The 12173-nt window shown below is 41.2% G+C and overlaps 1 protein-coding gene across 1 annotated transcript; it reads right to left on the bottom strand.

Annotated features, from left to right (window-relative positions):
• Nucleotides 1-6567: 6567 nt before the first annotated feature.
• LOC113334038 lies at nt 6568-10868 on the bottom strand. Its single transcript, XM_026580387.1, has 3 exons — nt 10620-10868; nt 7553-7960; nt 6568-7128 (listed from the first exon to the last, which is right to left on the bottom strand). Exons 1-3 carry the CDS (start codon nt 10866-10868, stop codon nt 6568-6570), a joined length of 1218 nt encoding a protein of 405 aa, XP_026436172.1.
• Nucleotides 10869-12173: the final 1305 nt, after the last annotated feature.

Here is a 12173-nt window from a genome sequence, read left to right as displayed (position 1 = left end):
AGTCCTCGAGCAAAACAAAAGAAAACCCGCTACACAGCTGGTCATAAAATGAGAGAGAGAGAGAGAGATCTGATACACAGCTGGATTTTTTTTTTTGTAGACCCGCTACACAGCTGGTCATAACATGCGAGAAAAAAGAAAAAACCCGCTACACAGCTGGTCATGACATGCAAGAAAGGACCCGCTACACAGCTGGTCATAACCCTAACAATCATTGTTTTATTTTATTTTTTAGACCTGCTACATAGCTGATCATTCATTTTTTTATTATTATTATTATTTTATTTTATTTTTGAAAATAACGTTATATTAAATCGATAAAATAAAAAAAAAATTTGAGACCCGCTACACAGCTGGTCATAAAATGCAAGAAAATTCTTGAAAAACAAAAAATAAAACGTCAACCACTCCCCCACACTTAAACATTACATTGTCCTCAATGTAATTGAGTCATCCAATGCAAAACTTAAGATGGGAAATCCATAAGATGCAAAAAAGTAAACGAAAATATAAAAATAAAAACAAAAATACACCTACTGGAATGTACAAAACGGATCCCCATAAACTAATAACCTGAAAACTTGGGAATCGACACAAAATACAATATTTACAAATGACAGCTTCACACTTATGTCATGAAAACACGGAGATGCTGAAACTATCAAAAACCAAGATTTACACCTAAAACAAATTTTTACTGCACAAGGAAGTGCGTAAAGAACAAAATATGGGGATTCTATTGAGACTGGGGTATTATCAATAGTCTTAGGCACTGTATCAGGAATAGGCAAGTCCTCTGGGTATTTAGATGCAAAGTACTCCAATAAAATTTTAGATGCACACAATTCTAAACCTAAATTAGGCAACTTTCGGAAGTCTAGGGGTCTAGAAACAACCTCTAAGTCGGGTGAATGATCTTGTGAGCTAGATTCATCTATGGAATTAGGCAAATCATCCACACAATCATCCACATGATAATCTATATGTTCTGTTTGGAACATAGAGTCACTACCAGATTCATCATCATCAGCTAATAATCTTTGACATTCAAGAACTCTCAATCTTTGTTCCAAACTAGGTGGTGTGTGTTTGTAATACTTCTCATATATCTCTAGAGGAGATTCTTCACTTACCTCATGTGGAGCAGAAACTCCATACTATTGCCTACGCTTATATTTAGCAAGCTTCATCTCAGATGCGATTTCCTGATAATTTGACTTTTTACGCTTATATTCCGCCAGCGTCATCGTAGGTGACGTCTCCTCAGAAGAAGTCATCATCCTCAAAATTTCCTTGAAAAGAAATACAAAAAGAAACGCATAAAAAAAAATCTAAAAAAAAATGAAAATACTGTACAAAATTAAAAAAAATAATAATAAAAAAAAATATACCTAAAAATTAATCTAAAAACAAATCCGCGTCGGCGGCGCCAAGAATTAATGCCATTTTTAATTGTGATTGTAGTAAATAGGATTCGAACTCTAAGATCTGTGAAGATTAAATTTAAAGGTTTAATGAAAATAATAAAGTGAGTGTTACTGGGAATAGGATTCCACCAAATTCATATCATAAGGCTCAATTATTCATTCTCAACAATTATCGCTCAATAAATAAATAAAACATCGACTCTTGTTTTTCCAAAGTAGATCCACAAAACATTAGTTATAAACCGTAAGCATGGGACATCAAACATTTAAGCAAGCATGACCCATCTAATAAAATAATAACTAATTAATTCGAATCATAAATCAATTCAAAATAAGTGAAAAAGTCATATAGAAAATAATACAAATTCACCCATGTGTGAAGTTTGGCTTCCTCCGTCGAACCAGTATTGGGGTTTAGCTTCTCATGATAAAAACACACTCAAAAAGATAATTCATTACTCAAATGGTGTTTTTATTAAAGAAAACTAATAATACAATGAAACTGCAACGCTGTATTGGCGTAACAGAAGTCACGTTACAAGATGTTTCAAATTCAAAAAAAATGTGCCAAACTGACTGTTACGAGTACTGTTTAAAAACGACAGTTCTCTGCGACAGTCAGTAGGCGTCAAATGTTCTTCTTTTTCTTCTTCTGTGCAGCAGCAGAGAAATCTGCTCTGCAACCTTCTGTTCTTCTCCCCAATTCCCGATATCCTTCTCTGAGTCATGTATCTCCTATTTAAACCCACAGCATCATCAAATCTTCGAGTTAATTACCACATATTCTCTATATTGTTTTTTTATTCTCCTCGGTCTCTCACGGGAATAACCACGTCTTCTGGTGGTGTACACGATCCAAACACGTTTGTTACATGACTCTTGGATGAGTTAAACTCTATTCAGCCACGCGCTACTTCCAAAAATATCGCAACAGAATACCGAAGATATCTTACTCTGTTTTCCTTAAGTCCACGTAACTTTCCTTTTTCTTCTCCTGCACGCGTTAACTGTGAGCAACGATCATTCAAACAGGTTCCATACACGCTGCCAACGCACCAGATATTGAGTTATCTTCACTGCAGCCATGTGAAATCACAGACAAGCCCGTGTAATCTATTCTCCCTGTGTGCTGCAATTCCCAATGATGTAGCCCAACTTAGATGAATCAGACGACTATACCAGCTCTGTATAAGCGAAACAGGCCCATACCAATCCACTGGAGTGATTGAATCACTCCAGAAATCTCCAAAATCAAAACCAGCAACTCTCGGGTTTTCAAGCAAAACCCGTAACCCCTTGTTTCACTCAAACTTGATCATACAGCCAAATATAATCGATTCTAAAGACCATACCATCTCTGTTATGCTTAAAAAGAACTTCCCAAACAATTTCAGCCATTGAATCTCACTGGAGGACCTTCAAAATCCGAACCCTAATTCTTCCACCATTTTTCCCGCCATTTTCTGATTTTGAATTTGAGAAGAAGATGTCCTCACCCTAATCCTGTACGGACATCTCTTTAGCACTTGCCGTCCTAGGGTGCAAATAGTAAAGAAAGTGCCCCTTATAAATTGAGGTGTTTCTTAGTAATTGAGGTGTCCGTTATCCAACATTGAGAGTCCGAATAACACGTTTCCTCCGGGTGCAAAAAACGTTTTTTCGAGCCGATTCTCCACAAGGGCTTATTCTTCCGAAACCAATTAAAACGAATTTATTAGAGAAATAATGAGTCCAAGCTAATGTATTTATGGGTTAAAATGTGTCGCACTTTCGTGCTTATCAGGCCGTCAGGGAGAAGAACCTTCGAACCAATGAGTATTGGGTTTATGATCATGTGTATTTTTATTATGGTTTTCTACCGATCCTTGTTGATATTCTGGGTTTCAACTATTTTCTGTATTTTTCTTGTATTTTTTTTTATGTTTGGAGCCTTGTACTCAACTTTATCTAATGGATCAATCTTTTGGTATTTACAATCTTAGTTCCCTGCAACGTAATTTTTCAGCGTATTTGTTAGTATGTAGTTTTTGGTAGAAGTGTTTGTACGCTAATAATGAGGGCTTGTACCTTGCATTATTATTTGAGGTCATGTCACCATGCTGGTCAATCCTTGGCCAGAGGATTTCCAAGCAGTCGGGGCCTATGAACTCTTCTAGAACATGATATGGTTAGTATGTACAAATATCAGTTCCTTCGAGTGTAAGTTGTATTGGGTATCCCTTTATATTGGAATCCTTCCCCATGGTCGTACACTTATAGACGCTGACATGGGAGTCCCAAGGGATTGCATGCAGGTGCTTGCCCCAATGTGTAGAAGAATTTCAGAAAGATGCGTTATGGTGCAAGAAATTCTAACTTTGATTGATAGGTGAGGTTTGTTACTCCTCGTTCAGAGATGGAAACATGTTGAGCATGCGTGCTCCCTTCTTCTCCTGGTTGTCTGGGCGCAGGTGCAACACTGCGTTGCTTATGGACAGTAGGGCTTAAGGTACGTTGCATTCCATGGGTGTCTTAGGACTTCTCCTTTTAGGTTACGCGGATAATATGAACCATTTCCTGCGATGTCATGAATTATGTAGGTCCCTCCCCATGTTGGTGCGAACTCTCCCCATTTATTTTCTCGTTGGTATGGTGGAATGGTGCAGAGCACATACTGTCCTTCTACAAAGCTCATTGGCTTCATTTTTTTTGTTATACTCTCTGGCCAGTCTCCGTTGGTAGTTCTCCATCTTTTGTAATGCGGTTTCTCTTCGTTCCTCAAGATCATCTATTTTTTCCAATATCATGTCTGTGGTCAGATTCCTCTCCAAGCTTCGCTCTTTGTGGTTGATAGAATTATCTCCTTCGGTATGACGGCTTCGGCCGCATAAGTTAGCAAGAAGGGAGACTCCCTTGTTGCTGACCTTCGTGTAGTGCGATAGGCCCATAACGTGTTGTGTAACTGCTCGCACCATCTACTTTTATGTTTATCTAGTGTCCTTTTTTAGATTGAGGGAGATAGTCTTGTTCGTATCTTCAGCATGACCGTTGCTCTGTGGGTAGATCGGTGTGGACTTGTTTTCCCTGATCTTGAAGATCTCGAAGAGAAGATCGATGTTTTTCCCTTGTATCTGTTTCCCGTTGTCGCATACGATGATTGCTGGTATGCCGAACCTGCATATAATGTTTTGGAAGATGAAGGTGAACACGTCGATATCCTTTATCCTTGCTAGAGCCTTTGGTTCTACCCACTTGTTGAAGTAGTCTGTGGCGACTATCAAGAATCATCTTTTTCCCGTTCCTTCGACTAGTGGTCCCACGATGTCGAGTCCCCACATTGCAAATGGACAAGGGATACCTTCTGAGTTTAACTCTGTGGCTGGTGCATGTATTTTCTTTGTGAAACATTGGCATTCTTCGCATCTTCCGACCATCTTCGCTGCATCATGTATCATTGTCGGCCAATAATACCCTTGTATCTTAGCCTTGTGCGCTAAAGATCTCATTCCACTATGGTTTCCTGCGTCACCATAGTGGACATCCTTTAAGATGCGGTGACCTTCTTCCCTGGTTAGACAACGTAGTAATGGTCCCAGAAAGGACTTCCTATATAGGATATCGTCATGAAGTTGATACATCCCAAACTTCGAGTGTATTTTCCTTGCTTGCTTGATGTCTGCCGGGAGTCCGCCGGTTTCGAAATATAAATGCACGTCGGCTCTCCAATCCTCTTAGTTGCTGAAGTCTTCGCCTTCTGCGGCTCTTTTCATGATATCGTCCTCTTTGACTCCATCTGTTATATCTTCGTTAACATTATCTTCTTCCAAATCCTCGTCGACATCCTCTTCTCTTTGTCTTGTGGCCAGCACTTGCATGGGTTGGATCGATGGTTCGTAGATACACCCTATCTTGACAGATGTAGTAGTTTCGTCCTTCATCATAGATGATATGTAGGCTAAATCATCTGCATGCATGTTGTCTTTTCTTCATAAATGTCTGAAGGTAAATTTTTTTATCTAGGACACCAACATTTGCACCAAGGACATGTACTCCGACAAGGTCTCGTTGAAAGTATTATATTTGAGTTTTATCTATCTGGTGACTAGATGAGAATCACTTGTCGGGCGAATAATCCCGAGCTCTATGATAAGGCGAAGGACGTGCACGACTGCCTCATATTCTACTATGTTGTTGGTGTGCTCCTCAAACTCCAGTCTTAGCGTGTGTACCATCCTATCTCCCGTTGGTATGGTAACGACGATTCCAACCCATGCTTCTTCCTTGTTTTTTGAACCATAAACGAAGACTTCCCATCTCTTTTGACTTGTAAGATCAAGTGCATCTGTTGGTTCTTCATCACCCATTTCTGCCACATGCAGGCCTTCAATCTCCCCCCGTCTGGTAAAGGCAGATCCGCTAAAAAATCTGCCAATACTGGGATTTATGTGATGTTTGAATTTCATGGATGATGTTGAACTATTCCAATTATGCGTTCCACTTGGCTATTCTTCCTACCTTGGCCGCACTCTTAAGAACCACTTCCAGTGGTGCTTTACTAGGGACACGAACATGGTGAGTTAGGAAATAGGTTCGCAGCTTCTGTGTTGCGAAGATCAGTGCCAGTATGAGTTGTTTTATCTTCGTATAATTCATTTCCGTCGGGTTGAGGGTTTTGCTGATGTAGTAGATTGGTTGCTCGACCTTGGTGTTCGTTCTTACCAACACGCACTCACGACATCTTCGGTTGCAGCGATATAAAGTGCTAGGAATTCTGCGGGGTCTGGATTTTATAGGATGGGGATGGTTGTTAGATATTCTTTGATCTTTTGGAAGGACTGTTCGCACTCTTCTGTCCAAGAGAACTTGCTTTTCTTCTTTAAGATGTCAAAGAATAACTTGCATTTGTCTGTGGATCTGGCGATGAACCTTCCTAGAGCTGCTAGACTTCCGTTGAGTTTTTGTACCTTCTTCTCATTCTTTGGAGATGACATTTCTGTGATGGCTTGAATTCTCGCTGGATCAACTTCGATTCCCCTCAGGGTCACCACATATCCTAGAAACTTTCCTGTAGTGACACCGAAAGTGCACTTTTCCGGGTTGACCTTCATATTGAATTTCCTCATTGCTTCGAAGATTTCCTCAGGTCACGCAGATGATCTTTTCATAGCTTACTTTTCACCAACATATCATTGACGTAAGCTTCTAAAGTTCGTCCGATCCATGGTTTGAAGATTGCATCGACGCGCCTTTGGTAAGTAGCACCTGCGTTGCGTAGTCCGAAGGGCATGCGAGCGTAGCAGTACAATCCATGGGGAGTGAAAAAAGTTGTGTATTGCTGGTCCTCTTCGGCGAGTGCTATCTGGTTATACCCTGCGTATCCATCCATAAATGATAGCTCTTCGTGCCCTTCGACGTCATCAACCAGTTGATCGATGCTAGGGAGTGGATAGATATCTTTCGGGCATGTCTTGTTAAGGTTCGTAAAATCAATGCATATTCTAACTCTGCCATTCTTCTTGGGGACGATGACCATGTTAGAGATCCACGTTGGGTATTTGACCTCCTTGATAAAACCTGCGTCCTTTAGTTTCTTGAGTTCTCGTTCCACGTCTTGATGATACTCTGGTTCCACCTTACGCAAACGTTGCCTGAACGGGGGTGCTGCCTGGTTGTATGCAGAGTTCATGTTGCACAATGTTCGGGTCGATGCCGGGCATATCTCCTAATGACCAAGCGAAAATGTCCGCATATTCTTTGAGTAAGTCAATGAACGCCTTTTCTCGTTCCGCATCTAGTAGAGTTCCTATTTTTATCATTCTGAGCTCGCCTTCTTTTCCTACATTGATATCTTTTGTGGGTTCGACAGAAGTGAAGGTGCGCCTTGGCGGGCCCTAGATGGGGAACGTTCTTTAATTTCTATTTGGTAGGCTCACCATTTCCTTTTGCCCCTGAGACGCTTGTTCCGGAGTTCATGGTTTCTGCACTCGTGTTGTTTGTTGGTACCTCTATCTTGCAACATCCTCGAGGTATTGATTGATTGCTTGATCTTTGGCTTCGACCTTGTTCTAACCTCTTTGGGTATTCCGCTTCAATTCTTCCTCCATGTTGAGTCGCATCTCTTGGGCTTGGCATATCCTAGCACTTACTTGATCTGCTTTGATTTCCATTTCTCCGTATGGGGTTGGAAATCTGAAGTATTGATGGTAAGTTGATGCTACCCCCTTGAGTCGATGCATCCATCTTCGTCCTATAATAGTATTGTATGGTGACGGTGCATCGACGACACTTAATCTAGTATGAACATTCATGGGACATACTTTCACTTCAAGAATTATATCTCCTAAAGGCTTTGGCACTGCCCCATTGAAGCCAAAGATGGTGTAATACGAGGTCAGCAACTGCTCATCGTTCAGTTTCATGCGTTTGAAAGTGTCGTAGAATAGGACATTGACCGAACTTCCGTCATCTATCATTATCTTCTTTATGTTCCATCCTGAAACTGGCAGCGTGAGAACCAGCGGGTCATTAGGGTCTTCCATATCTTCGTCCACATCCTTGGAATAAAAGGTAAGTGTCGTGTTCATCTATTGCTCACATTCCTTGACTTCTTCTCCGTCGATCTTGTACAACTCACAATATGTCTCTAACTGCTTCCTTAATCTCTTGCTTATCTGTCCTGTTAGTGATGGACATGTTGGTTCGTAACAATATATGGTGTTGATGGTGCGATCATTCTCTGGTAGTTGTACGGCCTTGTTATCGTGATTTCCTTCCTGAGATCCGGACCGTTGCGTATATTCCTTAAGATCACCGGCATCGATCAGTTTTTGGATCATTATCTTTAGATTATTGCATTTCTCTGTCTGGTGACCGTTGAAACAATGAGATTCGCAATAATCTCTTGATTTTTCTGTCTTAGGAGGTTGTCTCCCTTTTGAACACGGCCATTCGAAGCTTGTTCGATCCTTGATTGCTCGTAGGATGCGCGTGTAACTTGCATCGAGTTTAGAGAACACTTGATCTTCGAACCTCTGATCACCTCGTCGTTTTTCATCCCGGCGTCCTCGTTTATCATCGTTGTACCTTTCAGTCGAATTGGCTCTCTTGGAAGAGTTGCCTGATGGTGCCACTGAGTTGGTGGTGAGATTTATGCATTTGCACTCTGGTATTCTCCTGCTGTATTTCCTCTAACCTGGCGCGTTATTCAATGATGATACGAAGATCCCCTTCGGTAGTAGGATTGTTCTCGTGAATTTCAACGAACAAAGCACTCATGCGGTCCAGACCAATTGATGCTTACCACCGGCGTGACATTTCCAATTGCATGACATATCTTATGCCACATGTTTGTGTAGTCTCTTATTGTTTCTTTGGGGTTGATGGATAATGAGAACAACTTGTCCATCCCAGCGTTCATGGTCTTGTTGTACATATACGTCTCCAGAAACACCTTAGTGAGTTGTTCGTAGGAGCCAATGGAGTCAGGCGGCAGATTGTCAAACCATGAGCGAAGCCCTTCAAACTAGAAGGAATGTATCTGCACATAACTACATCGTCTCTTTCCCATCGAGCCAGTATTCAGTTATAGTAATGTAGATGTGTCGTAGGATCGATAGATCGGTCGTAGCATTCGAACAGAGGAATAGGGAACTTGGATGCAATCTGTGTTGGAAAAAAATGGGTTTCACAAAGGATGAATGACACAGAGAAGAAAGTGTTGCACTCCAAAACTTTCAAGGCTTGTATAAATTTCTTTTAGACAAATATTTCTACCCTCCCAATAACAATTGGCGATTACAACAGGTATGCGAAATATTGCCTTCAGGATACAATGAAAGCCCTGCAACGAAAACTGAATTCAAGGTTTGTACCCCTTGATTCAATCAAGAACACACAAAGAGATTTCTGATTTCTGATGATGCTTTTTGAAACAGAGAAAACAGATTGATTTTTCTTATATGTTAAACGAAACTGGGAGAAGCTATTTATAAAGGGTTTTGCACCTGTTGGGAATAGGTTTTTATTCGCCAACAGGTTTCTATTCACGAAACGTCAGGTTCCTTCATCAACAGACATCAATGGTGTCTTTTGGATTCGAAATTTTCGAACAGGCTTTTATCGGCCAAATAAAACCGTCAGTTCAAAAAATTCTTCCGGGGGCGTTGCCCCCTTGAAACCCCCACCAGGGGCGGTCTCCCCTGGACCCCCACGACCTGACCTGTCAGGTCGACCACAGCCTGGGGGGCGATGCCTTTGGTTAGCGGCGTTGAAAATATTCCAACATTCTCCCCCTATTTTCAAAAACCATAAAACAAAGTTAAAACTTTTAAATCAGAGTGACTGCATCACCGAAGTGACTGCCTACGTACCCGAGTGGGATCAAGCCAACGTAGTTCAAGCACAATTGAGACTAAGCATCATCGTTGAAATCAACACATAAATGATAGGTATCTTTTGGATTTGAACCTTCACTTAGTGTAAGAAACTCAAAGCCTTATCGAGGTTCTATGGTGAAACCAGTCTTGAACCAAGTACCCCTTATGATAAAACCGGAGTCTCCACACATATTGATTTCATAAAATCATGTGTTCTGTAGCCAAGCACGTTAATGGCCATGTGCTTATATCCTTGTTCATGAGTCTTCTTTAGAGAACGGTCTTCTTCTCTTAGGAAACGGCCTTATTTCCATACTCATATAGGTAAGTCTCGAAGGTGTTTCTGCGATACACCTTTTACTAATCATAGACTCATTAAGGATTTACATCCATCCTATTTTCTTGCAGAAACCAGCACTAATAAGAAATGGGAAGTTTTTATATTAGTGCTCCATAATCCACATCCATAACTTGTTGGTACCACATTGAACCTTGTTTATCCTTTTCAAAACATAGGTTGGGTTTCTGCTATGGGAGATCAAACTTCCTTCACAGACCTTAGTCCCATTTCTTTCCTTTTTATTGAAACCACTGAACTTGGTAGACTTTTCGTAAATGGGTCTGCCAAATTCCTCTTTGATTCAATAAAGTTAACCGTAACTACTCCCCTCTTGAGTAGTTGCCTAACCATGTAGTGTCTAGACTTGCATGTCGACCACATCCTGGGGGGCGATGCCCCCCAGGACCCCCCTTTGGTTAGCGGCGTTGAAAATATTCCAACAATCTGGGCTCTTGCTAGATGTGCGGATAAAGGTATGGTGGGAACTTCCATCATTACTTCATCTAGTCTCCCTTCTCCTCGTCTGGCCTTTAATTGTTTAATTTCTTCCATCAACTCGTTACAAAGGGCTTCCATGGCTAGGAAATTTTTATCCCATAGCGTTGTTCGTCCTGCTCCTCTAGGGTCATCGTCGTAATAGTCTGAATTCCCGGTGACGTACTCTGCTACGTATTCTGGATCTGTTTCTTCGTTACGCTGCTTGGTACAACGTCGATCATTCGGGGGCTCAGGGTTTCTAACGACCATTCTTCGTTCTGGATTTGGTTCCGGTGCTTTAAATTTGCTTCCTCATGTATCTCCGGTGCTCATCTATCTACTCCTTGTGCTATCCTCTCCTTGGGCTGCTGATTCTCGTAATCCAACAGAGTCGTTGCATCCGCGTATGTATTTTGATTCCTTCTCATTTCGTCTAGCTCTACCGCTAGTTGCACAGATTGGTTAGAAGCATGGTTCGGGGTTCCTCCCTGTCCTGCAACAGCTGTATTTCCTTCTTCTAAGATTTGTATCACGGGGACAGGAGGATCCGATGGCAGGTCAGCTGTTTGGGACGCTCCCGTGCCGGGTAAATTAATAGTACGAGGACCACATTCTGTTCGTTGGTGGGTGGCATTCCGTAGGTCTGTTGTGGTGCTGCGGATTCGTCGACCTCTTCTCGCTGGTCCGCTCGGTTGGTGATGACGGTTGTTCTAGATGGTCATACTTTTGCTGCTGCTGCTTTGAGTGATGTTGCGGTGATAAGGCGACATTGTTGGGATGAGAACTCTCTACTGCGTCTGGTTTTTTGTTCATTGGTTGGTCACCGTTCTGTTTGCTCCTAGTTATGATGGGTGATGTTCTTGGAGTGTCTTTGGATGTTGCTCTTGTCTTGCCTGCATCTTTTGTCTTATCCATTTTCTATATAAACGGGGAGCTGAGAAAAATAGATCATGACGATCTCGTTAGATTTGAGCGTAAAGAATGGTATAACATTTACATAGAAAACGGTGATATGTAGGAGGAAAAATAAATGGGGATACGAAGAATCCTGAAATTTCCCAGATCTGTTAGTTTTATGAAAAATCTGTGATTCCTGCGATTATATCTACGTGGATTCTGTCGACTTTTCAACGAGGTGTATGTCCGAGTTCGGTAAAACAGTATCAACGTTATGTCTATCTTCATTGTGGGTTTGAAATGGATGTTGATCCATATGATGCGTTCTCAGAGTTCAACTAGGGAGTTGATCTGGGAAGAGTTTGTGAGGTATCAACATCCACAGATCTGTTCTTTTAAGAAGAATGGGTACATTTTCAAGAAAAAATGGTTGTTTGAAAACAATGCGTAAATAGGGAAAATAAATCTTTTACTGGGACTAGTTGTCCCTGTTTCTAGCGTCAAATTATGAACGCCGAAAGATCATGATGGGATCTACGGTTTCACGATCAAATATCCGCATACCATTAAGCATTTAAAATCATGGACGTTAATAACGAAGTTAGCAAAATAAAGTCATCCATGGATTGAATGACTCTTCGTCACTTTGTGTCCACAGATTCAATTGCAAAGTTAATG

This window comes from Papaver somniferum, unplaced genomic scaffold (genome assembly GCF_003573695.1).
Source record: "Papaver somniferum cultivar HN1 unplaced genomic scaffold, ASM357369v1 unplaced-scaffold_135, whole genome shotgun sequence".
NCBI lineage: Eukaryota > Viridiplantae > Streptophyta > Magnoliopsida > Ranunculales > Papaveraceae > Papaver > Papaver somniferum.
This window is presented reverse-complemented; position numbering and strand designations above follow the sequence as displayed.